The sequence below is a fragment of the Dendrobates tinctorius genome, unplaced genomic scaffold (genome assembly GCF_039654945.1).
Source record: "Dendrobates tinctorius isolate UK_male_01 unplaced genomic scaffold, ASM3965494v1 ptg000103l, whole genome shotgun sequence".
Taxonomy (NCBI): Eukaryota; Metazoa; Chordata; class Amphibia; order Anura; family Dendrobatidae; genus Dendrobates; species Dendrobates tinctorius.
In genome coordinates this window covers 44,694,258-44,720,561 of record NW_027361771.1, presented here as the reverse complement: position 1 = coordinate 44,720,561, position 26,304 = coordinate 44,694,258, and the positions used below count along the sequence as shown (strand labels likewise).

The 26,304-nt window shown below is 43.2% G+C and overlaps 1 protein-coding gene across 6 annotated transcripts in view; it reads right to left on the bottom strand.

Moving 5' to 3' along the window:
• The window catches only part of LOC141100116 (uncharacterized), a 51,466-nt gene that overhangs the window by 4,671 nt on the left and 20,491 nt on the right, over positions 1–26,304 (bottom strand). The window contains exons 3-6 of one of the 6 annotated variants that reach the window (XM_073588355.1): positions 13,731–13,786; positions 12,544–12,838; positions 9,329–9,460; positions 9,039–9,245 (exon numbers count right to left, since the gene is read on the bottom strand). In XM_073588355.1, the coding sequence (XP_073444456.1) occupies positions 9,039–9,245; positions 9,329–9,460; positions 12,544–12,678 (474 nt within the window). In that variant the 5' untranslated portion in view covers positions 12,679–12,838; positions 13,731–13,786. Of the gene's footprint in view, positions 1–9,038; positions 9,246–9,328; positions 9,461–12,543; positions 12,839–13,730; positions 13,787–26,097; positions 26,294–26,304 lie in introns of all 6 variants that reach the window. The other 5 variants (XM_073588356.1, XM_073588358.1, XM_073588360.1 and 2 more) reach the window with 5 other exon arrangements.

The following is a 26,304-nucleotide window of genomic DNA, read 5'->3' as shown; positions in this document are numbered from 1 at the left end:
ACAAAACTTTTAACTGAAGAGAAAATACAGAAATAAAAGAGAAGAAGAGGGTGGAGAGAGGGAAAGGGGGAAATGTCTGGGGAAAGGGTCTATATTCCCATCAGTGGGGGATGTCCATTCAGCGGTAATTCTGCCCTAATAGTTTGGCTAAACAGCCGTCGTAGCTTCAGATTTAGGGCAAACTTAAATATTTACTGAGCGTTTAACAGCTCTATGTATTCGTCGTTTTCTCTGAAGAGTATCCATGGCGCCAAGGTCGAACTAAATTTACCTAGCCTAAAGGTCGTGCTAGCTATTTATTCTATATAGTATATTTGATTTACTTTGTGCAACCATTCTGACAGAGTAGGGCAGTTCTGAGATAGCCAATATAAGGGGATGAGCATTTTAGCTGCTGCTATTAAATGCATGAGAAGCTTTTTGTGTTTGTTTTGTTCGAAGTCAATTGACCAGTTCAGAAAGATCATTTTCAGGGATGGAGGGTTTTGAAGCTGGCAAAGTCTTATCGAGACTTTAAGCACCCCCTCCCAAAACGGTTGAATTTTGTCGCATTGCCACCATATGTGCAAGAAGGAGCCTCTCTCGCCAAGACATCTCCAACAATTAGAGGATGCGTGGGGCTGCCACATCTTTCTTGAGTCAGGGGTGGTGTACCACCTAGTAAGGACCTTGTATGAATTTTCTTGGACCCTTACACAACCTGATGGACCATGAGAATTTTTATATATCTTATCGACCTCCCAATCTTGTAATGTAACCTCAAGGTCTCTTTCCTACTTCAATATGAACACTCGTTTAACAGAGGTCGAGTGAGCTAGGAGCATTTGGTAAATCTTACCCAACACCCCCCTTGGTTTATTCCTCTGAGTCAACAACTTTTCAAAAGCAGTTAACTCTCTGAGCGGGAGTCCATGTTGCAAATAAGATCTGATCGAGTTTTTGAGTCTATTATACTGAAGGAAGTTGATATGGTATTGTGGGAATCTAATTTGCAGCCCCTGCAGAGGGAGGACTACACCATCCTCCATGAATGCTTCTAGACTATCGTTTATTTTATGTAACAAGCCTGTGCTCTTGTCCAAAGGGCGGTCCAGATAAAGCCCAGGTAGGTCTCCTATTTTTATTAAAAGGTGATGGGAGCGGCATTAGTGAAGAGGAGACTCTAACACAAGTCCTGATAAAAATTTTTGTTATTGCGTTCGGGGTGAGAACTTTCTTTGCAAAATCCGTAGACGAGTGAAGGACAGTGGAGATTGGTACCGTTAGTGACTCGATTGCAATCCCTGTCCATAGTTTATTGTTACTATTTCTCACCCAGTCGATTAGTAGTGATAGAGTTGCTGCAGAATGGTATTTTTGTGGGTCAGGGATTCACATGCCTCCTTTAGGTTTAGGTAGGGCAATTGTGTTATATCTTATTCTGGGATTTAAACCGCCCCATATATATTTCCCAAAAAGAGATCGGACCCTATGGTTGAACGTGTATGGGACCTTAATGGGCAACATTCTAGTTATATAGCTATACTTGGGTAGGATGAACCCTTTAATAAGATTTTTTCGCCCTATCCAGGATATGTAGGGTGCTTTCCACGACTTTATGGCTTCTAGTGTATTATCAAGAAGGGGTAAGAAGTTAAGTGAGAAAAGGGAGTTCCAGTGTGGGCTCAGTTTAATGCCTAGGTATTTAATGTATTTAGAATTCCATTTTATTGGGAATGTAGTCTTCAGGTTCTGAATAGTTGTGTGTTGTATATTTATCCCCATCGCCTCAGATTTCTCTAGATTAATTTTAAAGTTTGATAACTCTCCGAATGCCTCAAACCTTTCCAACACCGCCAGTATTTCTTTCTCAGGGTCTGATAAGAGTAAGAGAAGGTTGTCTACGAACGCCGCTACAACATGGGACGAGTTCGAAATTTTAATACCTCCTATAGCTGGGTGCTGTCTAATGCTCTGAATTAACGTCTCAATGGTTAGGACAAACAGAGCTGGCGAGAGAGGGCAGCCCTGGCGAGGGCAGGGAGAAATCCCCATTTACCCTCACTTTTGCAGAAGGTGATGTGTACATTTGAAAGATGGCGTCTATAATTGTGGGAGGGAATCCAAATCTCGTCAGTCTCATGCATGAATATCCAGTCCACCCTATCGAACGCCTTCTCTGCGTCGGTGCCCATTAAAACTAGAGGTCTATGTTGGTTATGCGCCTGTTGCATCAGGTATAGCACCCTCAAGGAGTTATCTCTCCCCTCTCTACCCCTCACAAAACCCACTTGCTCAGGGGAGATAAGTGTATCTAAGATCAAGCTAACCGTTGTGGCTATCATTTTTGCAAAACTTTTTAGGTCATTATTTAATAACGAAATCAGTCTGTAATTGCTGCATAGTTCAGGATCTCTACACTCTTTATGTATTAAGGAGATATGCGCTTCCAGCGTCTGTCTCGCGAAAGGCAACCCACCCAATATATCATTGTACAGCCTCAGTAGATAAGGGCACAACAGGTCCCGGAAAGCCTTATAGTAGGATGCCGGGAGGCCATCTGGGCCTGGGCTCTTGCCCATAGGACAGTCCGATAGGGTAGACTGGAGTTCCTTGATTGTGAAAGGGGCAATTGGCTCTTGCTGCTGTGTTTCGGATAGAGTAGGGAGATTTATATTTTGTAGGAAATCCCTTATGCTGATACGCCTTTTTCCCAAATGTTCTGCGCCCTCTCCCGGTCGTAGGTCATACAAAGTGGAGTAATACTCCCTGAAGGCAGAAGCTATTTCATCTGGGTTTGTAATTTTGGCTCCATCCGGACCCTTTATCGTATAGATAAGCGACTTAGCCTTACGTTTTTTGAGCATGGATGTCATAAATTTTGTCATTTTATCTCCATGAGCAAATACTGTGTTTCCACCTAGTATAGATTTTTACTGAGTCTTTATTTAGTAGGTCTCTAAGTGATTGTCTCTTCTGCGAGAGCAGAGTTATGATATTAGGGTCGAAAGTTGTTTTATGGTCTCGTTCTAAAGCTTCGATTTCTTTATAAAGAGTGTTAGCTTTTTCTTTCCTCATTTTATTTTTATGTGAGGCCATAGAAATCAATTCACCTCTTATTACAGCCTTGTGGGCCTCCCAAATAGTTGAGAATTGAATGTTGTCTTTTGTATTGATCTCACAGAATTCTTTAAGTTTCTCTTTTAATTTATTTCTGGTAGGTTCATCCGCTATTAAAGCTTCATTCAACCTCAATGGGTTATTGTTTGGTCTATGACCTATCGTGAGTTTATTTATCAAAATGGAGGGGTCGGAGTGAACGCTCGGGATTATTTGTGAGTCTTTCAGATGTAAGGACATCTGAAATGTAATAAAAAGATAGTCAATTCTACTGTATGAAGATTGTGCCTGTGAGAAATGGGAGAAATCTCCAAGCATCAATCAGCTGATTTAAGTGTAGGGTTGAACAGATGCGTTTTAATGCATATTGGTGGTTCAAGGGGGACATTAAGGTCCCCTCCCAGGATCAAAGTGCCTTCTGCGAATTGGCTGGCCTCTCTCATGATTCTGGAGAACCAGGTGTCCTGTTTTGTGTTGGGGGCATAGATGCTTCCTATTGTGACCAATTTGTGTGCCAGCTTCCCCTTTATGAAAATAAATCTACCCTCCCTGTCGTGGAGCATATCCAGATATTGAAATAGTGTGTTTTTTGCAAATGAGATTGCCACTCCCCTCCCCTTTCTGGAAGAGGAGAACGAGTGGAACCATGTGTTGTAGTAATGTTTTTCAAAGCATGGGTTTTTTTCCAGTATGAAGTGGGTTTCCTGCAGGAACGCAATGTCAATCCCCAGCTTCTTGATATGTGCCAGTACCTGGGCTCTTTTAATTGGTGCATTCAAACCTCTTATGTTGTATGATGCTATTGTCGTCTCTTGTGTTCGGTCAGCCATGTCAGGTTAGTGGACGTCGGGACTCAAATAGAGATGACTCGCCGATGGACAAGGGGCAGGTGGGGGGTGGGAGAGAAAGACAAAAGATAAGAACATTAACATGTGTTCAACGATAGGGGCTTGTTGCCCAACATCAACAACTTTCATTGTAGTAAGCAAAATTACAAACAAGACTATAGTACCCATCGGGGAATGTAACAAAAGAAAAAAATGATAATTTTTTCAGTTTTTCAAATCGTTCCACTTATTAACCAGGCAGTCATTGCGGACCAGCTGAAAAGGTTATTGCAAAAATGTATAAGGGACTAGGGTCCCCCATTCAATCACTGGAGGTACGTTGCTTTCCAGCTTGTCTTTATCTGTTTCTTTGCTCTTTGGGGTTGTCCGCTCTTCTCCAGGGTTCCTGAGTTGACAGGTCCGGAAGAGTGAAGTTGGTGCGGGCAAGGCGGAGGTCAGGCAGCGGGTCAAATTGAATATCTAGTTCTGCACATATTTTGGCGATGTCAGAAGATGATTTGGCTGTATAACTCTTGCCATCTGCTGTGATAAATATGCCAAATGGAAAAAGCCAGTGGAAGAGAAATTGTCTCTGCTTGAGAGCATCTGTAAAGGGTTTCAACAAGTATCTTTTTGACAAGGTTAATGGTGCCAGATCCTGGAAAACACGGATTCTTGAACCTTTATATTCTAAAGTTATTGTCCTTGATTTTTTGAGAATTCTCTCTTTTATGCGGAAGTCAAGAATTCTGCAAATTATATCTCTTGGAAATTCTGCTTTTTTAGGGTTAGGTTTCAGCGCTCTGTGTGCTCTCTCAAGTATCAACATCTTTCCCTCCTCCGGGTCCAGCAAAGGCAAGAAGAGTTCTTGAAGAATAGCTGTAACATCCTCTCGATCAGCCACAACGAGGTCACTCGTCGGCGTCAAACACAGTGATGCATGCTGGCCAGCGGGACACCAACGATAAAAAAATGGTCTACGACATTTGAGCACGATCAGCGATATTCAGCGGGCGCCGGTCGCTGCTATGTGTCAGACGTAGCGAGATAGCTGGCGAGGTCGCTGTTGCATCACAAAATCTGTGACGTTTCAGCGATCTCGCTAACGATCTCGTTATGTGAGTCGGGGCCTTTACCTACGTAGAAGGTGATCACCTTGACATTGCAGTGAGTGCACCAAATCCCACACAATTTTCCCTCTTACTCCCAGGACAGGTAGGCATTTAGGGGGTTGAATCTGTGTGTCCTTCCCTTTGTAGACCTTAAACCTGTGGGTGTACCATGAGGTACTCTAGCACAGCTTGTACAGTTTAATTCCGTACATGGCCCTCTTACTGGGCAGAACTGTCAGAATTTGAGCCTCCCCTTGAAATGTATTAAGGACTCATCCACGCAGCTGTCCCTTTGGGGAATGTACAACTCAGCAAACTTAAAACACAATAAAATGTGTAAAAATACTCTATTGTAAAAAAGTAACAGTAAAAAGATGATAAAAAAACAGGGTCTTTTGTTATGTTTTTTGCTAAATATGTACAGTATACTAAGCCACTCTACCAACTGTCAAGGTAACCTGTGTCAGAGCAGTACTTACTGTATATGAGCAGGATTCAGACAGGTAATGTCCGATGTGGACACGCTTCAGATTGATTTCTTGTTTTTACAAGATTAGGCAGGTTTCCACCCCTTCCTTGTGGGCCATGTACATGAAAGCCGAACTCTGAAGCGTGTCCACATCGGACATTACCTGTCTGAATCCTGCTCATATAGGTACTATACACATGATCAGGTTTTTAAATACATCAGTTAGGGACTGCTCTGACATGGGTTACCTTGGAGATTGGTAGAGCGGGTTAGTCAGGGCCGTTTTTAGGGGGGGGGGGGGGACGGGGGTGCGATCGCCCGGGGCGCCACCCAAGCCAGGGGGCGCCTGCAGGGCCGCACCTATCCTGAGCCAAGTTGAGCTATTTGCCTCAGGCGGCAGTGCTTCCTGAAGACAGGGGGCGGCAGAGCGGCCCCCCTGTCAGATAACGTGGTGCCGACTCTCCCTGTAACTCCTGCTGTGTCACAGGTCTGACTCCGGCAAGGAAGTTTTTCTGTGGGCGGAGTTTGTGCTCTGTCCCGTAGTCTCTATGGAGTCTGCTCTATGCCTGTATTGTCTATGGAATCTGCTCTGCGTTCCCGCCTTTCATCTTCCCCTCATCAGGATCTGGGTGAGTCCAGACATGGAGCATCTGTTACTGTATGCACAGTCCCGGCCCCAGTGATGTGTATATACCCCAGTGTCTGTATATACCCCAGTGATGTGTATATACCCCAGTGTCTGTATATACCCCAGTGATGTGTATATGCCCCAGTGTCTGTATATACCCCAGTGATGTGTATATACCCCAGTGTCTGCCCCAGTGATCTGTATATACCCCAGTGTCTGCCCCAGGGATCTGTATATACCCCAGTAATGTGTATATACCACAGAGTCTGCCCCAGTGATGTGTATATACCCCAGTGTCTGCCTCAGTGATGTAAACACCCCAATGTTTGCCTCAGTGATGTGTATATACCCCAGTGTCTGCCCCAGTGATGTGTATATGCCCCGGTGTCTGCCCCAGTGATGTGTATATGCCCCGGTGTCTGCCCCAGTGATGTGTATATGCCCCGGTGTCTGCCCCAGTGATGTGTATATGCCCCGGTGTCTGCCCCAGTGATGTGTATATGCCCCGGTGTCTGCCCCAGTGATGTGTATATGCCCCGGTGTCTGCCCCAGTGATGTGTATATACCCCAGTGTCTGCCCCAGTGATGTGTATATAACCCAGTGATATGTATATACCCCAGTGATTTTGGGAGGCTTCACTGATGTCACTTGTCATGTCCTGGTTGGTGGGGGGGGGGGTGAGAGATGTAATGGCACAGGAGAGGGTCGGAGGCTGCACACAGAAGTCTGCGCCGGCTCCTATAGATGATGATGGACCATTACCGGCTCACAGATGTTCGGTGAGGACGGGAGCCACTCTCGTTATTCTCATACGTTATCATCCCAACTGAAAACCATTGTTTCCTAGAATAGAGATGGATGTCTTACATACATTGTTCACACACTGTAATCTTTGCAATTTGCAGATTGATAGCGCAAGGTCTGTGAGTCACTGTGTGTGAGGCCGGTTTCACACGTCCTGATATTTCTGGTACCGGAAAAACCGGTACCGGAGATATCGGTAACTGAGTGTGTAATACTTGCGGCACACGTGTGGCAACCGTGTGCCGCCCGTGTGCCACAACAGTACAACACAGGAGGCCGCCGGGGAAGAAGCGCTACAGTAAGCACTGTTCCCCGGCCGCGGGTGCCGAAGACTGCTCTCATCATTCTCCCCTGCTCTGCCAGCGATCGGCGCGAGCAGGGGAGAATGAGGAGCATTATATTAAGGTGAGAACAATGACAGCAAGTGGAGGCTTTTGGGACTATTACTCCTATCAACATACACCTGCTTCCACTAATAACAGTGACATGAGGACACGTTTATCTAAGTTTATCTAAAGTATTCAGCATGTTAATGTTCGGGGGGGGCTTTTTCGATGTTCGCCCTGTTGGCAAAATTCCCTAGAAACTGCCCTAGGCTTAGTATACATTTTTTGCAAAAAACGTATCAACCAAATACCCTGTTTTTTATCATCTTTTTACTAGCACTTGCTGTTTACTGTTACTTTTTTACAACAGAGTATTTTTACATGTTTTATTGTGTTTTTCTGTGTTTCAGTCTTTGGTGGTGTGAACGTTGTCCTACATTCTTGTTCACTGTGTGCATGGCCCATGTGTTTGTATTTATCTCGGCAAACAAGTTGCTGAAGTGCTTAATGACTGGCTGAACTTTGAAAAGTTGGCATCATCTTGTGGAGGGCACCGTGCATTATCGTTATAATGCAAGATTTTGTGGACAGTCTCAAAATGTTTACGGGTCATAGCCATGTGGAACAGTGGAGTATTGTATAAAACATCAACACTCCAATATTGCTGAAGATCTGGCTTCTTCACTTAGCCCATAAGGCCCTAAAACGTCTTCATTACTTCTGTGTCTACAGGGGTCCAGCTAGAAAATAAATTAGTGGTGCTTTGGGCCAAAACTTGCTGGACGTACAAATTTGTAACTGTGCAACTGTGCCACTTCACACCATCATAAACCTGGTAGCTGGACTGGTGTGATATTATCTTGTGAAGGCCTTTTCATGGTGTTGACCACAGTCTCCAGATGCATACTGGAGTCTGAAATAGAGGTCTATCCTCTTCAGGGATGAGTCCTGCTTTTATCTTGGAATCAATGATAGCTGGAGATTGGTCTAGAGACCATGTGGTCAATGCAATAAAGAAGCCTTCACGAGGGAACGTCACATATGTCCTACTCCCTGGATCATGGTGTTGGGTGGAATAATGGAAAGTAGCCAGACTCATCTAGCCTTCATTGCAGGTACACTATCAGCTGGACATTACATTGATTTTGTGGTAGAACCAGTGGTACGAACATTTCTCCAAAGTGTTCAAAGAGCCATTTTTCAACATAACGGCAGGCCACATATAGATCAAGCTATCGTGGCCTGCAGCATCAAAGGACTTGTCTCCCATTGAGCACATCTGGTACGAAATTAAAACCACTATTATATTTTGACGATTTGCGTGTTCCAGTGCTTTCAGTATAGCAGAACATACCTCAGATAACCATTAAAGGGGTTTCCGGTGTGGTGCTAAAAGTCTGCAGTTCTTCTAGGTGACTGCAGACTCCTGAATCCTGATGGTGCACACACCCATAAAAAAAATGGACACACGGATGGCATATGGTTTGCAAATGAATGACAAAATGGATAAAAGAAGTCCTAAATTTCTGTTCAATAAAAGTAATCCCATTGTTATTTAGACCAAGTTGATAGCAATAAACATCTTCATTTATATTTTCAGTCTTTACAAAAACCCATAAAGAATGATCAGTTTGGAGTAGAGGAACCCACAGATGGTAAATTGGGTCCAATGAGAATGGATAAATTTACTGGTCCTATATGTCAGAGCTACTAACGTTTTAGGTAATGTCGCTATAAGATTTATAACTATGTTATGACCATTAAAGCCTCACCTTCCCTGTGAGCTGAGCAAAGAGGTCCAAGGTGAGATTTAATATCTGCTTTGTCAGGTGAGTCCTATTCTTGTTCACCTGTGAGCCACGTGCGCCTTTGACACTGTCCACCATAATGACGTCCTTGTACAGACCCTTTTGTCCTTCTAAATACTCCCACTCCTCCATGGAGAAATGAACAGTGACATCCTCACATCTTATAGGAACCTGACACAATGATACAGTCATCATCCAGACACATCATCCCTTGTGTTAATGTATAATGTCCCAGTATTCCCAGCAGTGCTCACCTCTCCGGTCAACAGATCCGTGATCTTGTTAGTAAATTCTAGGATCTTCTGATCATTGCTTGCTTCATTTAAGGACAAGTGAAGTAGAGACTCCTTTATGATACCATAGGTTTTCTTAACTATTGTACAATCCTGTGTAGAGAGAAAGACACTAACCTAATTATCTATATAAATCTTCAAAAACAAATTCTGTCATGTCCCTGTTTTAGTAATAAATAAGTGAGGTCATATACAGTAGCAGAGAAAAATTAAGTACTGTATTTTTTGGACTAGAAAACGCACCCCAAATTTAGAGGGGGAAACAAAAAAAATAAAAAAAATTATATATATATATATATATATATATATATATATATATATATATATATATATATATATATACACATACAGTCATATGTTAAAGTTTGGGCACCCCTATTAAAGTTAACCTTTTTTCTTTATAACAATTTTGGTTTTTGCAACAGCTATTTCAGTTTCATATATCTAATAACTGATGGACTCAGTTATATTTCTGGATTCAAATGAGGTTCATTGTACTAACAGAAAATGTGCAATCTGCATTTAAACAAAACTTGACCGGTGCAAAAGTATGGGCACCCTTATCATTTTCTTGATTTGAACACTCCTAACTACTTTTTACTGACTTCCTGAAGCACTAAATTGGTTTTGTAACCTCATTGAGCTTTGAACTTCATAGCCAGGTGTATCAAATCATGAGAAAAGGTATTTAAGGTGGCCACTTGCAAGTAGTTCTCCTATTTGATTCTCCTATGAAGAGTGGCATCATGGGCTCCTCAAAACAACTCTCAAATGATCTGAAAACAAAGATTATTCAACATAGCTTTTCAGGGGAAGGATACAAAAAGTTGTCTCAGAGATTTATCCTGTCAGTTTCCACTGTGAGGAACATAGTAAGGAAATGGAAGAACACAGGTACAGTTCTTGTTAAGCCCAGAAGTGGCAGGCCAAGAAAAATATCAGAAATGCAGAGAAGAAGAATGGTGAGAACAGTCAAGGACAATCCACAGACCACCTCCAAAGACCTGCAGCATCATCTTGCTGCAGATGGTGTCACTGTGCATCGGTCAACAATACAGCGCACTTTGCACAAGGAGAAGCTGTATGGGAGAGTGATGCGAAAGAAGCCGTTTCTGCAAGCACGCCACAAACAGAGTCGCCTGAGGTATGCAAAAGCACATTTGGACAAGCCAGTTACATTTTGGAAGCAGGTCCTGTGGACTGATGAAACAAAGATTGAGTTGTTTGGTCATACAAAAAGGCATTATGCATGGAGGCTAAAAACACAGTATTACAAGAAAAACACTTGCTACCCACAGTGAAATTTGGTGGAGGTTCCATCATGCTTTGGGGCTGTGTGGCCAATGCAGGCATCGGGAATCTTGTTAAAGTTGAGGGTTGCATGGATTCAACTCAGTATCAGCAGAGTCTTGACAATAATGTGCAAGAATCAGTGAAGAAGTTGAAGTTACGCAGGGGATGGATATTTCAGCAAGACAATGATCCAAAACACTGCTCCAAATCTACTAAGGCATTCATGCAGAGGAACAATTACAATGTTCTGGAATGGCCATCCCAGTTCCCAGACCTGAATATCATTGAACATCTGTGGGATGATTTGAAGAGGGCTGTCCATGCTCGGCGACCATCAAACTTAACTGAACTGGAGTTGTTTTGTAAACAGGAATGGTCACAAATACCTTCATCCAGGATCCAGGAACTCATTAATAGCTACAGGAAGCTACTAGAGGCTGTTATTTTTGCAAAAGGAGGATCTACGAAATATTAATGTCACTTTTATGTTGAGGTGCCCATACTTTTGCACCGGTCAAATTTTGTTTAAATGCAGATTGCACATTTTCTGTTAGTACAATAAACCTCATTTGAATCCAGAAATATAACTGAGTCCATCAGTTATTAGATATATGAAACTGAAATAGCTGTTGCAAAAACCAAAATTGTTATAAAGAAAAAAGGTTAACATTAATAGGGGTGCCCAAACTTTAACATATGACTGTATATATAGTGAAAATGGGATTCCATCTTTAGTCCGAATTTAGCTTACAGCGCGGCGGTGGTGGAGCGTGGTCACCTGAGTCAGGACCATGGTCGCCACTGCAGAAATGAGCCAAGATCTAAAACTGTGCGACATCAGCGCCATTTTCCTGAAGCCCACCACTGGGATATCAATGTGCGCAGCAGGGACTCCGCACCTGCCTCATACTGCTGCTGACATTTTCCTGAAGCTCACCACCAGAGATCAATGGCTCCTGCCTCTCACCACCAAGACACCCCCTCCTTCCAGTCCATCGCCTGCAGCATCACATCATTCCTGCCGCCAGCTTCTTGCAGTGGCGACTCTGCGTCTTGTTGTGACGCCGCTTTGCTGCCACTCCCACTCCCAGTAAGCAACATAAAAACTATAAAACGCCACCCCCTTTTCCTTTTAAATTTTTTTGGGTTAAAAGTCTGGTCTTAGGCTAGTTTCACACTAGCGTTTCTGCCGTCTGCGCACGGCCGCCGATAAGCCCCGCCCCCTCCTGACATCACCGCCTATTATCACACATGGCCACATGCGATCTGCGCACCCTATCTTTAATATAGGGTGCGCAGACCGTGCGCTAGTAGGATTTTTGAGTGCGCTGCGCACTTTTGTAGGTGCGCCGAACGCAGCATGTTGCATTTTGGCGCACTCGGAGCACCTTCAAAAGTGCGCAGTGCACTCAAAAATCCTACTAGCCTACTATATTAAAGATAGGGTGCACAGATCGCATGCGGCCATGTGCGATAATAGGCGGTGATGTCAGGAGGGGTGCGGCAGGGGGCGGGGCTTATCGACGGCCGTGCGCAGACGGCAGAAGCGCTAGTGTGAAACTAGCCTTAAAGTCTGAAAAATACAGTAATATGTTTCTGGATTATATTGTTTTACATATCAGTATATACGAAAAGAGAAATTATTAATTTTAAGGATTCGAAATGAGGTAATTACAGGTGCAGCTCACAAGATTAGAATATCATCAAAAAGATAATTTATTTCAGTTCTTCAATACAAAAAGGGAAACTTATATTATATAGAGTCATTTCAAACAGAGTGATCTATTTCCAGTGTTTACCGTATTTTTCAGATTATACTTATACACTTTCCCCCCCCCAAAGATTGGGGGAAAATGGGGGCGAGTCTTATAATGCTTATATACCTCATCGGCGAGCCGCTGTGGGCGTCCAGTGCTGCCGCTGCCCTGTGTCTGGTGCTGTCTTTGACCTGCCCTGTGTCCGGTGCTGTCGTTGACCTGCCCTGTGTCCAGGGGTGCTGCGGGGGGCTCTGCCGACATTTTATGAAAGGCCAGAGTCCCCCGGCAGTTCCATGGTTTCCTCCTGTGCGGTGGACTCCGGGAAAATGGCCGTCAGGGGGCGGCGCAAGCACAGATGGAGGTCTTGACACCTATTTTTCTCCTAAAAATTTGGGGTGCGTCTTGTAATCCGGAGCATCTTCTAATCCAAAAAATACGGTATTTTTGTTAATGTTGATGATTATGGCTTACAGCCAATAAAACCCCAAAATTCATTATCTCAGTAAATTAGAATACTTTATAACACCAGCTTAAAAAAAATGATTTTAAAATCCGAAATGTTGGCCTACTGAAATGTATGTTCAGTAAATGCACTCAATACTTGGTCGGGGATCCTTTTGCATCAATTACTGCATCGATGTGGCATGGCATGGAGGCGACCAGCCTGTGGCACTGCTGAGGTGTTGTGGAAATGGAAATCAAGGTCCTAGAGTCTGGAAGAAGAGTGGTGAGGCAGGTAATACAAGCTGCTTGAGGTCTAATGTCAAGTTTCCACAGTCAATGATGGTTTTCATCTGCTGGTGTAGGTCCACTGTGTTTTATCAAGACCAAAATCAGCGCAGCAACCTACCAGGAAATTTTAAAGCACTTCATGTTTCCCTCTGCCAACAAGCTTTTTGAAGATGGAAATTTCATTCTGCAGCAGGACTTGGCTCCTGTCCACACTGACAAAAGTACCAATACCTCGTTTAAAAATAACATTATCACTGTGCTTGATTGGCCAGCAAACTCACCTGACCTTAACCCCATAATATCTATTGGGTATTGTCAAGAGGAAGAGGAGAGACACCAGACCCAACAATGCAGATGAGCTGAAGACTGCTATCAAAGCAACCTGGGCTTCCATAACACCTCAGCAGTGCTACAGGCTCATCGCCTCCATGCCACTGCTTCCATGAGATTTAAGAGGGTAAGCAGGAGCCAAAAACAACTAAGAACTACAGCTCAGACTTAAATGACTCAATCAAGTTGTTAAATGTTCAAGTTCATTATAGCACAATTAGAAAAAGACTGAAAAATAGAATTAGACCTACCGGTAATTCGGTTTCTAGGAACCTTCCACGACATCATAGGAGGTTGTGTCCACGCCCTAATGGGGGACAGGAAGCACAAAGAGGTTAAAAATACCTCCCACTCGCCAGTGACTTATAACCAACACCATAGCACTGATACCTTTAGATTCTCAGAAATTATCCAAGAACATAGGGAGGGAATTAGTGCTGTTGTGGAAGGTTCCTAGAAACCGAATTACCGGTAGGTCTAATTCTATTTTCTCTAGTCACTTTCCATAACAGCATAGTAGGAATACCAACCAATTCTGCACTGGGGGGGGGACAACGGCCTGGAGTACTTTTCGGCCAAAGACTAGAACCCTATTGGACAACAAGTCTAACCTATAGTGCCTGGTAAAGGTATGTAGTGAAGACCATGTTGCAGCAGCCCTGTAGATCTGCTCGGTGGATGCGCCTGCCCTTTCAGCCCAGGAGACTGTGGTAGACCTTGTGGAGTGAGCCCTGATCCCAGCATGGGGTATCATGTTCTGGGCCAGCTATGTTTCAGATATGGCCCTCTTGATCCAATTCGCAATGGTACTCTTTGACACTTTCTTCCCCTTATTCCAACCTGATGGATGTATGAATAAATTTGTCAATTAACCAGGGTTTGGTTTGTTCCTAGTGCAAGATTGTGCACCAAACATCGAGTGTATGGAATTTCTCCTCTTTTGGATTCACTGAATTCTGGCAGAAGGAGGGGAGGACAATGTCCTGCGACTGACGGAAATCAGACACTAACTTAGGAAGAAAGGGACGGATCAAGATGGAGAACTATAGAGTCATCTCTAACTGTTAAATAAGGTTCTCTAATGGATAAAGCCTGCAATTCCCCTACATGCCTCGCTGTGGTTATGGCAACTAGGAAGGCTGCTTCGTAGGTGAGGAGTTGAGGAGTACAAGAAGACAGATGCTCAAATGGTGGATGTGTGAGACCTTTAAGGACCAAATTTAGATCCCAAGAAGAGACGACAACTTGCTTTCTGGGATGCTGTCTAAGGCTGGTTTCACATTAGCGTTTAGCGCAGCGCATCGTGCGCGTCCATGCACCCCTATGTTTAACATGGCGGGCGCACGGTCTAGCGTTTGCACGCGCACGTATGCGTTTTTGTGCGCATGCATTTTTTGTAGTGTGCGCCTAGGCGCACCCGATGCAACCTGTTGCATTCTTGGGTCCGTCCAACGGCGTCAAAAAACCCATGCGCACGCTAGCTCACGGAATGCGAAAAAATAACAAATTGCAGTCTATGGGAACGCAGGCGTGCGTTTGGACATGCGCACGCCTGCGTTTTAAATCGCATGCATTTTAGGAGTTAACATGGCTAAAAACTGGTTAAAACGCATGCGCCTATAAAACGCAAACTCATGCAAAACACATGATGCATTTTTTGCATGCGTTTCTATTGCGCACGAAGCACAGCGCTAAAAAACGCTAATGTGAAACTAGCCTAAGAGCGGATACCATGGATCTCTTGATCCAACGATGGTTGGCTAAATCCTGATCGAATACAGAGCTCAAGGCAGAGACCTGCACCTTCAGAGTACTGGGTTTAAGGCCTAATTCAAGCCCCTTCTGCAAAAAGTCCAATATTTGAGAAATATTTGCGTGGAAGGGGTCAGGTCAGTGGATTAGGAAGACACCAAGATGAAAATCTCTTCCACACTTTATTATAGATAGCATTGGTGACTGGTTTTCTGGATCTCTGTAGGGTTGCAATTACTGTGTCCGAAAGCCCTCTAGCACTCAACACTTGGGCTTCAGTAACCAGGCAGCTAGATTTAGCCCTTGAAGATTCAGATGGTGAAGAGGCCCCCTGCAAAAGAAGGTCGGCCTCTGACGGCAAGTGGACTGGTCCGTCTATCTGGAGCTCTACGATGAAATTGAACCAGCTCCTTTTTGGCCACACAGGAGCTACTAGGATAGTTGGTACTCGATCCTCCCGAATCTTCCGAAGAGTCTTTGCCAGCACTGGAATCGGAGGGAAGGTGTATGCTAGCCGGAAGTTCCAGTTTTGAGAGAAGGCATCCACTCCCAAAGATTTGTCCCTGGGGTTTAGGGAAAAGTAAGCTTTGACCTGTGCGTTCTGGCATGAAGAAAGTAGATTGACCTCTGGTAGGACTCACCTGTCTACCAGCATCCTGAAAATTATTTTTTTCCAGCTCCATTCCCCTAGCTGTATGTCCTGGCAACTCAGGAAATCTGCCTGGAGGTTGGAGGACCCCTTAGGTGGACGGCTGTCAGGGAGAGGTGTTTTTCGGCCCAACAGAATATTTGCCTTGAAATGTCCTTTAGACTGTGGAACCTCAGGCTCCCTTGATGCTTGAGGTGGGCTACTGTAAGTCATGTTTTTCGAGTATACCGTACAGTGACGTGACATCCGGAGATTAGACTGCTTGCTACCAGAAGAGCTTCCTCCTCCACCTTCAGCTGCCTGAAATTGGAGGATCTGGCACTTATCCTTTGACTCCAGCATCCCTGGAATGGAGTATGAGATATTATGGCCCCCCAGCCTTTTTTGCTGGCATCTGATGTTACCGTAACCAGGGGAGATTGAGACCAGCTTACGCCTCGGTGAAGATTCTTGGGACTCAACCACCAAGCGTTTACGCCTCAACAGTTTCAATTTCTGCGCGCATAATTTCTAACTGCTTAGCCACACCCCCTTTTCTCAAGCACAGGAAGATCTAGTTACTCTAAGCGCTCCCCCTGTAACTTAGGTGACAGCCCCGACTGTTTTGGACCCGTTACAGACGAGACAAGCCTGACTTGCCTCTTCTCCTTACATTCCCCCCTCTTTTTTTTATTCAATAGTTTTTTTATTAAGGATTTTTTGGAAATAACAGGTGTAACAAAGGGGGGGGGGTAAATTAACAGGTTCATCATAAGTACAATAAAGCGTACAGTATTGATACATTGAAAAATAATATAACAAAAAATACACTGAAGTAATGAACCAGGGAATGAGAGAGGATAAACTGAAAATGTTGAAACTTTCCTCTCGGTTGGGGTAGGGGAAAGAACAGGGACATCAAAACAGTAAGTTAACAAAGGGGGGAGAAAAAAATATATATATATGAAAGGGTATACTCTTCAAGTGTAAAAATCTATAGGAATCCACCAAGTAAATTGGCTAATTCAAAACTCCACAGACTATCAGATCGTTTCCCTCATTGGTGGAAGGTGTACTTGCTATACATAGATTTGTTAAATACAGAATAATTTTTTTATGTCAGGCCACGCGCTCCATCTTTGTTGAGTTTTATCCTTTTTAGAAATGTCCCATGATAGAATTAGTTCATGTGAATAGAATGAATCCATTCTCCGCCAAATGCCATCCAGTGATGGGATTGATTGTGATTTCCAATTGGAGGCGAGGGCTTGTCTTGCAGCAGTAAGTACAGAAGAACAGAGCCATCTATTAGCATAAGGAAGATCAGTGATGCCTATGTTCAATAAAGCTAATGCAGGGCTCATTGGAACTGCGCATCCAGTACAAGCTGATAGTATCTGAAATATATCATCCCAAAAGGGTTTTAATTTACAACAAGACCACCAAGAGTGTAAAAGCGTGCCTATTTTGCCACAGTTTTTCCAACAAAGAGGGGAAGTTCCTTGAAAGAAATGGGCTATACGATTAGGAGGGGAGGTACCAGAGAAGTTGAATTTTTTTTGCAATCTCCATGTGGTTAATACACGATGAGCTTTTAAGGGGCCAGGATATGGCTAATTGCCATTGTTCTTGAGTAAAGGAAGTGCCAAGGTCATTTTCCCATTTGACCATGTATTGAAGCTTATCATTTGTGGGAGAGTTAAGATAATTATAGGCAACTGAGACCCCTCTAGAAAATCCTTTTTTCCCCAGGATAAAATGTTGGATTGAAGACGGGGCTACTTGGGAAAAAATTGCTGGATGAGTAGATAGGAAACTTTTCAATTGGACATAGGAGAAATAAAAATTACCAGGGAGTTGGTATGATGATCTTAGATCCTCAAAAGTTTTGAGGAAGACTCCTGAAAGTATGGCTTGCAAATTAGGCACACCATAATCATCCCAGCGATGGAATTGGGAAAATGGGACCACCAAATCAAAGCTTTTAATTGAGACATATTTCAATGGGATGTGTATCAGCTTTTTAGAGATCAACTCTTTCGACATTTTGAGGGCGTGTTCCATCACGGGAAGCGAGCAAGACTGTGATCCCGGGTGTAAGAACTCCGCCTCCATCATTAGTCTAGTAGAGTGGAGTTTGGCGTTGGATTTTTCCATTTGCACCCAAGAGTGTTTGGATGTAGTATCCCACCACTCTTTAAGGGCATCAATCATGCATGACTTATAATAAAGATGGATATTCGGCAGTCCCAAACCTCCCTCTCCCGTCTTATAAAATAGCAAAGAACTCTGAAATCTAGACTTTTTACCACCCCAAATGAAGCGGAGTAGCAGGGACTGGATCTCATCCAGCAATTTTCTAGGTATGGGTAGTGGGATACATCTTAAAATGTATAAAATTTTTGGCAAAGTTATCATCTTACAAGTCTGTATGCATGCCATCCATGAAATTTCTAGGGCGCTTATTCTATTTAATTCAGGCTTAATGGAATGTATTAATTCCGCAATGTTTTCGGATACTAAGTCGTTGGAAGGGGAAACCAGGTGAATTCCCCGGTAGGTAACAGAATTTTTAGCCCAAGTAACCGGCAAGGAGTTTTTTAATCTAGTAATCAATCCGGGAGGACAACCAATCGGAAGGGCCATCGACTTTGAGGAGTTCAATTTGTAAAATGATATCATAGAAAATAGAGAGAATAGATAAAAGCGCTTGAAGAGAATTTTCGGGATTTGTCACAGAAACAATTACATCGTCTGCGTACAGCCCGACCGGGTAGGCCACTTTTCCTATCCTTACTCCTGTGATAGCTTCGCAGTTATGTATCTTCTCCGCCAGAGGCTCCATCACCAATGCAAAAATTGCAGAAGATAAGGGGCACCCCTGACGGGTACAGTTAGAAATATAAAAGCAGTCCGAACTAAAACCTGCTGCCATTACTTTTGCACTCGGGGAAGAATATAGCGCCATTATGGCTCTCTGGATAAGTCCAGTGAGCCCAAATTTAGTCAGCACCGCCTCCAGGTATCCCCAGTGCACACGATCAAACGCCTTTTCTGCGTCTAGCGAGACCAGCACACTGGGGATCCCAGATCTCTCCGCTCCGTGAATCAAGTTCAGGATGCGGCGGGTTGCATCTCTAGTTTGTCTCCCCATTACAAAGCCCATTTGATCCGGCTTAACCAGCTGAGGAAGGACTGTGTTGATTCTTTGGGCCAAGATTTTAGAATACAGTTTCAGGTCGCAATTCAAAAGGGAAATGGGCCTAAAATTCTCTGTCTTGTTAGGAGGTTTGCCTGGTTTTGGAAGAGTCACTATTGTTGCTTCTAAGAACAGTGAATTAATTTTGCTTTTTAGTTCTCCAGTCCAGAAATAGCCGTTGCAGGTATGGAGATAATTGTTCTGAAAATACTTTATAATACTCATTGGCAAAGCCATCTGGGCCTGGAGTAGATTGTAATTTAGATGATCTAATTGCTTCTATCACTTCTTTGACCTGGAGAGGAGAATTCAAAAATTCCAGTTGGGTCTGTGTAATCTTAGGTAGATTAATAGAATTTAAAAATTGCTCTATTTGTAAAGTGGAGGGATGATGGATACTAAGATCTGAGTTTAAATTATATAAGTGGGAGTAATAATCAGCGAATGCATTTGCTATATCTGTTGGGTCATATATCTTTTCCCCTTTTGTATTGAGTAAATGATCAATCCTCCCCTTAGCTGTCAATTTCTTCACTCTACGGGAAAGCAGTGCGCCTGCTCTATCTCCCATGGCATAATATTTTGCTTTAACTCGCTTTAGATTATGTTCATATTTGAATAATAAGAGCTTCCGTAGCTCATTTCTACTCTTCAATAGATCATTGCTAATTGAAGGGGTCTTATTTTGTTTTTCTTCTAGAATATTTATCTGGTTTAAGACTGACCACACTTCACCCTCTCTGCGCTTTTTTTCCCCTGAAGCTAGTTTTATACATAAACCTCTCATGAAGGCTTTGTGCGATAACCACAGGGTCTCATCAGAAACTTCTCCGTTATCATTAATCGAGAAATTCTCTCAATTCATTAGATAAATATTCCCCGTTTTGAACGGATTTCAAAAGGAAAGTGTTCAAGCGCCAGGAGAAGGCAGAGGGTGGTGTGCCGTCACCCCTGAGTTCTAACACAATATGGGCATGATCTGACCAGGTAATTGAGCCTATTTGGGAGGATTTACAGAGTGATAAGGCTGTCCTATCCACCAAAAAATAGTCTATTCAGGACAGAGATGCAAACCTAGGGGAAAAATACATATATCCTCTCTCGTTGGCATGGTGGTATCTCCAAACATCATGGAGAGCCTCTTCCGCTATAATTCCCTTCAATTCCTCCCGGATGGTTGTCCGTGCCGAATCAACATCCAAATCTCTAGATATAGGGGTGTTAAAGTCTCCGCAAATCACCAATGGGCTCTGTGACATAGAACGAATTTTCTTGAGAACTTTAGTGAAGAATATTTTAGGGGAATTATTAGGACTATACAAGGTCGCTATCGTATAAGGAGAGTTATTTAGAAGGCAAGAGAGGATCAAAAACCTCCCATTGGGATCTGTAAATTGGGATAACACAGAGAATGAAATAGTGTGTTTTATCAGTATAGCTACGCCTGCTTTTTTGTGTGGAGCATTGGCCTGGAGTATTATAGGGAATTGTTTATTAGTTAGGCATGACGCATCTTTGGGAAGTAGGTGCGTCTCTTGCAGGCAAATCACGTCACATTTAGATGAGCATATTTCCTTCCAGAGAAGAGACCTTTTAAAAGGGGAGTTTAATCCCCTCACATTCAGAGATAAGAACTTAATACCCATTGCTTCATACCAAAAATCTTAAATACACTCAAAAGAAAAATTTGATCGGCTCTGCATAATCCTGACAGAGAGATGACTCTTAAAATACAATTATGGTTACTTGGAGAGTAGGGACCCTGTGAAAAAAGGTTAGAAAACAAAAAATAAACATAGAAAAACAGGTAAAAAACAGTCAAAACCATGTAGATTTTGGTAGCGCCCAAATGATAGCGAACCATCTGGATATACGCTACCAAGTAGGGGAAGCGTAGAGGATACGGATGGGAAGTTAAAGAGAAAAAAAAAAAAATTATCAAATCTGCAACTCTATGCCGGGAGGCGCTAAGAGGAAGCAAGTGCACGGAGAAAATAACCAAAGGTGATCTCCAAAAAGAAAAGAATCGCAGACCTCATCAATTTATAGTGGTCCAATCAGTTGGAATTTTTTTTTATATTGCTGATCCGTAGGAAGGGAGGAGACAAACCCCTCCGGGAGAAGTTTCCATTTGCTGAGTTGGGATTCTGCATGTCTGGGTGACAAGCAAACAACAATTTCGTCGACTTTATTTATTAGTAATTTTACCGGAAATCCCCAGCGGTAAGGAATATTGATGTCTCTCAGAATTTTCGTATATGGGGCAAATTCCTTGCGTCTCGCTAATGTGGCTGCTGATAAATCTTGAAAGACTAATGCCTTGAAAAGGAGCAGGAAGATTCGGAGATTCTCTAATACAGCGTAGAAATTTTTCTTTGATGGAGAAAAAAAATGAATCCTCGCTAAGGTATCTCTGGGTAGCGAGGGATTTATGGACTTGGGTTTAGGTACCCTATGGATTCTGTCCACCATCAATTCGATTGCGGAGGTTTCCGGCAAAACAGCCCGCAATAGATTTTGAAAAAAATTGAGCCAATTTAGAGTTTAACACTCTCGGGTATCCCGCGTAATCTCACGTTGTTTCTGCGAGATCTATCTTCCTGATCTCCAATTTTATTTCTTAGGTATTCAGAGGTGTCTTTCATCTCATAGTATGCATCGACCAGGGTATTGTGGGAGGCCGCAAATTCCACCATTTTATCTTCTAATCGAGATGTACGTTCTTCTAAATTCCTTTAATCTTTTTTTAAAGCATTCACTATCTGCTTCATATCTTTTAGGGATTTCTATAAGGTACCCAATAATTCTTGCAACATATTTTTAGTTAATGGGGTGTCTTCTGTCTTGGGCTCGTCTCCCATTATTGAGCTTTTGCGGGAGCAGCGTCCCGAGGGCGATGGTAAACCAGTTTGTGTTTCACCACTAGTAGCTAGTGTATGGGCTGTGCCTCGCGAAAAAAATTCAGTCAGCTTAGCAGGTGAGGTCGTTTTGCGTGGCCTGCCCCTGGTCATTTTTGCTCTTTCAATGAACAAAGAGTAGAGAGATCGTATATTATATATAGTCCAGCTTGCGATAAATGTCTCTACTGCCCTTTTTTTCTTTGAGATTAGAACTGCTTAGTGCCGCTTCTAAGGAGGTCTGCGAGGTTGGAGCTACCACATTATGATATTAGCATAGTAGAAAGACTCGGTTGACAAACTGATTTGCCACCTGTTATTTGGGGTATAGGATTTATCCAAGACACATCCGGATTGATGGAGGAAGAAAAGTGGTAATTAATGTTCTAGGATTCCTGAAGGCACCAGTAGATGGCAGTCACACACCATATTTCTCAGGTGGCGTGCAGTCCAGGAGGAGAGCATCAAGTCCCATAACCTTTCAGTGTGTAATTTTCACCATGTGCAATTATAAATACCAGGAATATATTTACATGCAACAAAAGTATGTTTCTTCAGCTGGGGGATGGCAGATTGCTAATTAATCAATGAGAGATTATGTAACTCCGGGGTTCAGGTACTCACACCAGAGGGGGGAGGGAGCCAGCAAGATGGCCGCAAATCACTCTCCCCTCCTGCTTGTTTCCAGCACTCACCCACTGATAGCAGCAGTCCGCAGGCTTCACTTCTCACCCCTTCGGCCTCCTGTCAGTCCTCCCATACACCACAGTCACCATTGATAACCAGAAAATGATGGAGTGGTGGGGCAGGTCGCCCGTCCTGGTTAGGCCACAGGCTCACGTGCTCCAGAAGTAAGATCTCAGAACAGGCGATGAAGGGCTCTAGCCCCCTCCCGACCGCTCACCCAGGTCCCACCAGTCAGGATCCTGAGGTATCTGGACTGCAGGCTGTAAAATCTGCACGGATGCCTGAGAGCCTGGGAGTTCTGTGGAAACTGGGTAAGAATACAAGGACAGAACAATGGAAAGGACACCATTGTAGGCATTTACTACAGGCCGCCTGTGCAAGCAGAAGATATGGATGAACTCTTAATGCATCAAATGGCCAAGTTCTCCAAAAAATATGACATAGTTGTCATGGGAGATTTCAACTATCCAGACATTTGTTGGGAATCTCTCTCAGGCAAAACTAACAGGTCAAGGAAATTCTTATCCTCTCTTGCTGACAACTTTATCTTCCAAAAGGTAGGGGAGAAAACAAGGGGAACTGCTACCTTGGATCTAATCCTTATAAACAGGGAGGAAAGGGTTGAGGAGGTAAAAGTGGCTGGGACCCTAGGAGGTAGAGACCATGCTATTTTAGAATTTTGGATAACTAGAGGCGGAAGACCTGTGAAGACTCAGACGTCAAGGTTAGATTTCAGAAAGGCAGATTTTAAAGGGATTCAGAAAGAGAATTGGAGGGATCCAATGGCTGGATATCCTTAAAGACAAAAATGTCCAGGAAGGATGGGAAATCTTGAAAAATGAAATTCTCAAAGCACAGTTGTTAACAATTCCGAAAAGAGGGAAGAATAGGAAGCATTTAAGGAAACCAGGATGGATGAACACAGAACTTAAGCACATGCTAAAAAGGAAGAAAAAAATGTTTATAAAATGGAAAGAGGGAGGCATATCTAAAGAAGAATATAATGCTGTCTGCAGAACCTGCAGGGCACATCAGATTAGCTAAAGCTGAAAATGAATTGAGGCTTGCAAGAGATGTCAAAAGCAATAATAAAGGATTTTGGGGATATGTCAAAAGTAAAAGAAAAGTCAAAGATGCTATAGGATTTTTACAGGATGAAAATGATGAAATGGTAAGACAGGATGTTGAGAAGGCCGAACTTTTAAATTCCTATTTTGCATCTGTTTTCTCTCAGAAAGGAAATGTAACATCAACTGTTATTCACTGTCCTATTAAGGGAATATAAGAATCCAGGATATCTATAAACAGAAAGATAGTGAGGAAACACTTAGCTAACCTAAATGAATTCAAGTCTCCAGGTCCAAATGAATTACACCCCAGAGTACTGAAGGAGATAGCAGAAGAAATATTTGAACCCCTCTCCATAATCTTTGAAAATTCTTGGAGAACAGGAGAAGTGCCAGAAGACTGGAGAAGAGCAAATGTTGTTCCTATCTTCAAAAAGAGGAAGAAGATGGACCCAGGCAACTATAGGCCGGTGAGTCTGACTTCTATACCAGGAAAGATCTTTGAACAAATTATTAAACAACATGTATGTCAGTACCTGGATAAGAATGAAGTGATTAAACAGAGTCAGCATGGGTTTGTAACTAATAAGTCATGTCAGACTAACTTAATTTCCTTCTATGACGGAATCACTGATTGGGTGGATCAAGGAAATGCTGTAGATATAGTATATCTTGACTTCAGCAAAGCATTTGACAAAGTCTCTCATACAATCCATATTGAAAAAATGACTAAGTATGGAATGGACAAGGCAACTGTTAGGTGGATTCATAACTGGCTTAGTGATCGGACCCAAAGAGTGGTCGTAAATGGCTGCACATCCAGTTGGAAGAATGTCTCAAGTGGGGTACCACAGGGCTCTGTCCTGGGCCCTGTATTGTTCAACATCTTTATCAACGATTTAGATGAAGGAATTGAGGGTAAACTGATTAAATTTGCTGATGACACAAAGCTAGGAGGGATAGCTAATACTAGAGAAGAGAGAGAGAGGATTCAAAAAGATATAAATAAACTGGAGAAGTGGGCAGCAACTAACAGAATGGTTTTTAACAGGGAGAAATGCAGAGTACTACATCTGGGCAATAAAAATGAAAAAAGCATATACAAAATGGGAGGAATAGGACTAAGTGACAGCACATGTGAAAAAGACTTGGGTATACTAAGATCACAGACTGAATATGAGTAAACAGTGTGATGCAGCAGCAAAAAAGGCAAATGCAATTCTAGGATGTATTAACAGAAGCACACAGTCTAGATCACGTGAAGTCATTATTTCCCTCTACTCCTCTTTGGTCAGACCTCATCTGCAATATTGTGTCCAGTTTTGGGCACCACATTTTAAAAAAGACATCAACAAACTGGAGCAAGTTCAGAAAAGAGCGACCAGAATGGTGACCGGTCTGCAAACCCTGTCTTATGAGGAAAGGTTGCAGGATTTGGGAATGTTTAGTTTGCAAAAGAGAAGACTGAGAGGAGACTTAATAGCTGTCTAAAAATATCTAAAGGGCTGTCACATTGTAGAAGGATCAACTTTATTCTCATTTGCACAAGGAAAGACTAGAAGCAATGGGATGAAGCTGAATGGGAGGAGACACAGATTAGATATTAGAAAAAACTTTTTGACAGAGTGACCAATGAGTGGAACAGGCTGCCACGAGAAGTGGTGAGTTCTCCTTCAATGGAAGTCTTCAAACAGAGGCTGGACAGACATCTGACTGGGATGATTTAGCGAATCCTGCTTTGAGCAGGGGGTTGGACCAGATGGCCCAGGAGGTCCCTTCCAACTCTACGATTCTATGATTAGAGGTGGATGGAATATTGCTCTCCTCTGCACGTCTGCTCCCCTCAACCTCCAGGCCCCTCCCCCATTCCCCCCCTCTTTGTACTCGCCATTCCACAGGTGAGAGTTCTTGCAATATGCGTTGACATTCTTTTAAGTTTCGAACAACTGGTTGCCAAATAAAATTATCCTGGTCAAATCGGTTAAGGGGTTTTCCTGCTGTTGAACGTTCAGAACGTTGTAAACTGGGGATTTCAGTTGTTCTGTTTGGGTACCCGAATCCGGCTGAATAAGCAAAGGTGAAGGTTCACTCCACCCTGGAGAAACAACCCTTGTAGGAATCTCAGAAGTCTCAGATCTTTGTTCTTTTTCTGATTCTATACATGTAGACTCAGAGTACTCGTCATCTTCTTCATCACTAGCAAAGGGTAAAGAATCCTCAAGAGCGTAACATGTTTCGGTGCATAACACGAGTAGGGGCATCGTTTTCCCCTTTGAGCTGAACCTCGTAAACAGGTCCTTCAGAATTGACTCGTCGCCGTACATGGTACGGTGTTTTTTCCCATTGATGATCTAATTTGTGTCGAGGACGCTTCTCTCTAACTAGTACCCAGTCTCCGGCCTGTAGAGCTGTCCCTCGTAAAAGAGTCATCCCTGGATGTTCCAACTCTCGGAAACAGGTCTGCACCAGACGATGTAGAGTCTGTAGTCGATGACGATGTTCTCAGACCCAGGTTGACACCCCCGTCCGTGGGTAGTCTTCCTCAGGGTCCAACTCCAACTCGGTGATCTCTTGACCTGGCCCGCTGAAAAGTAA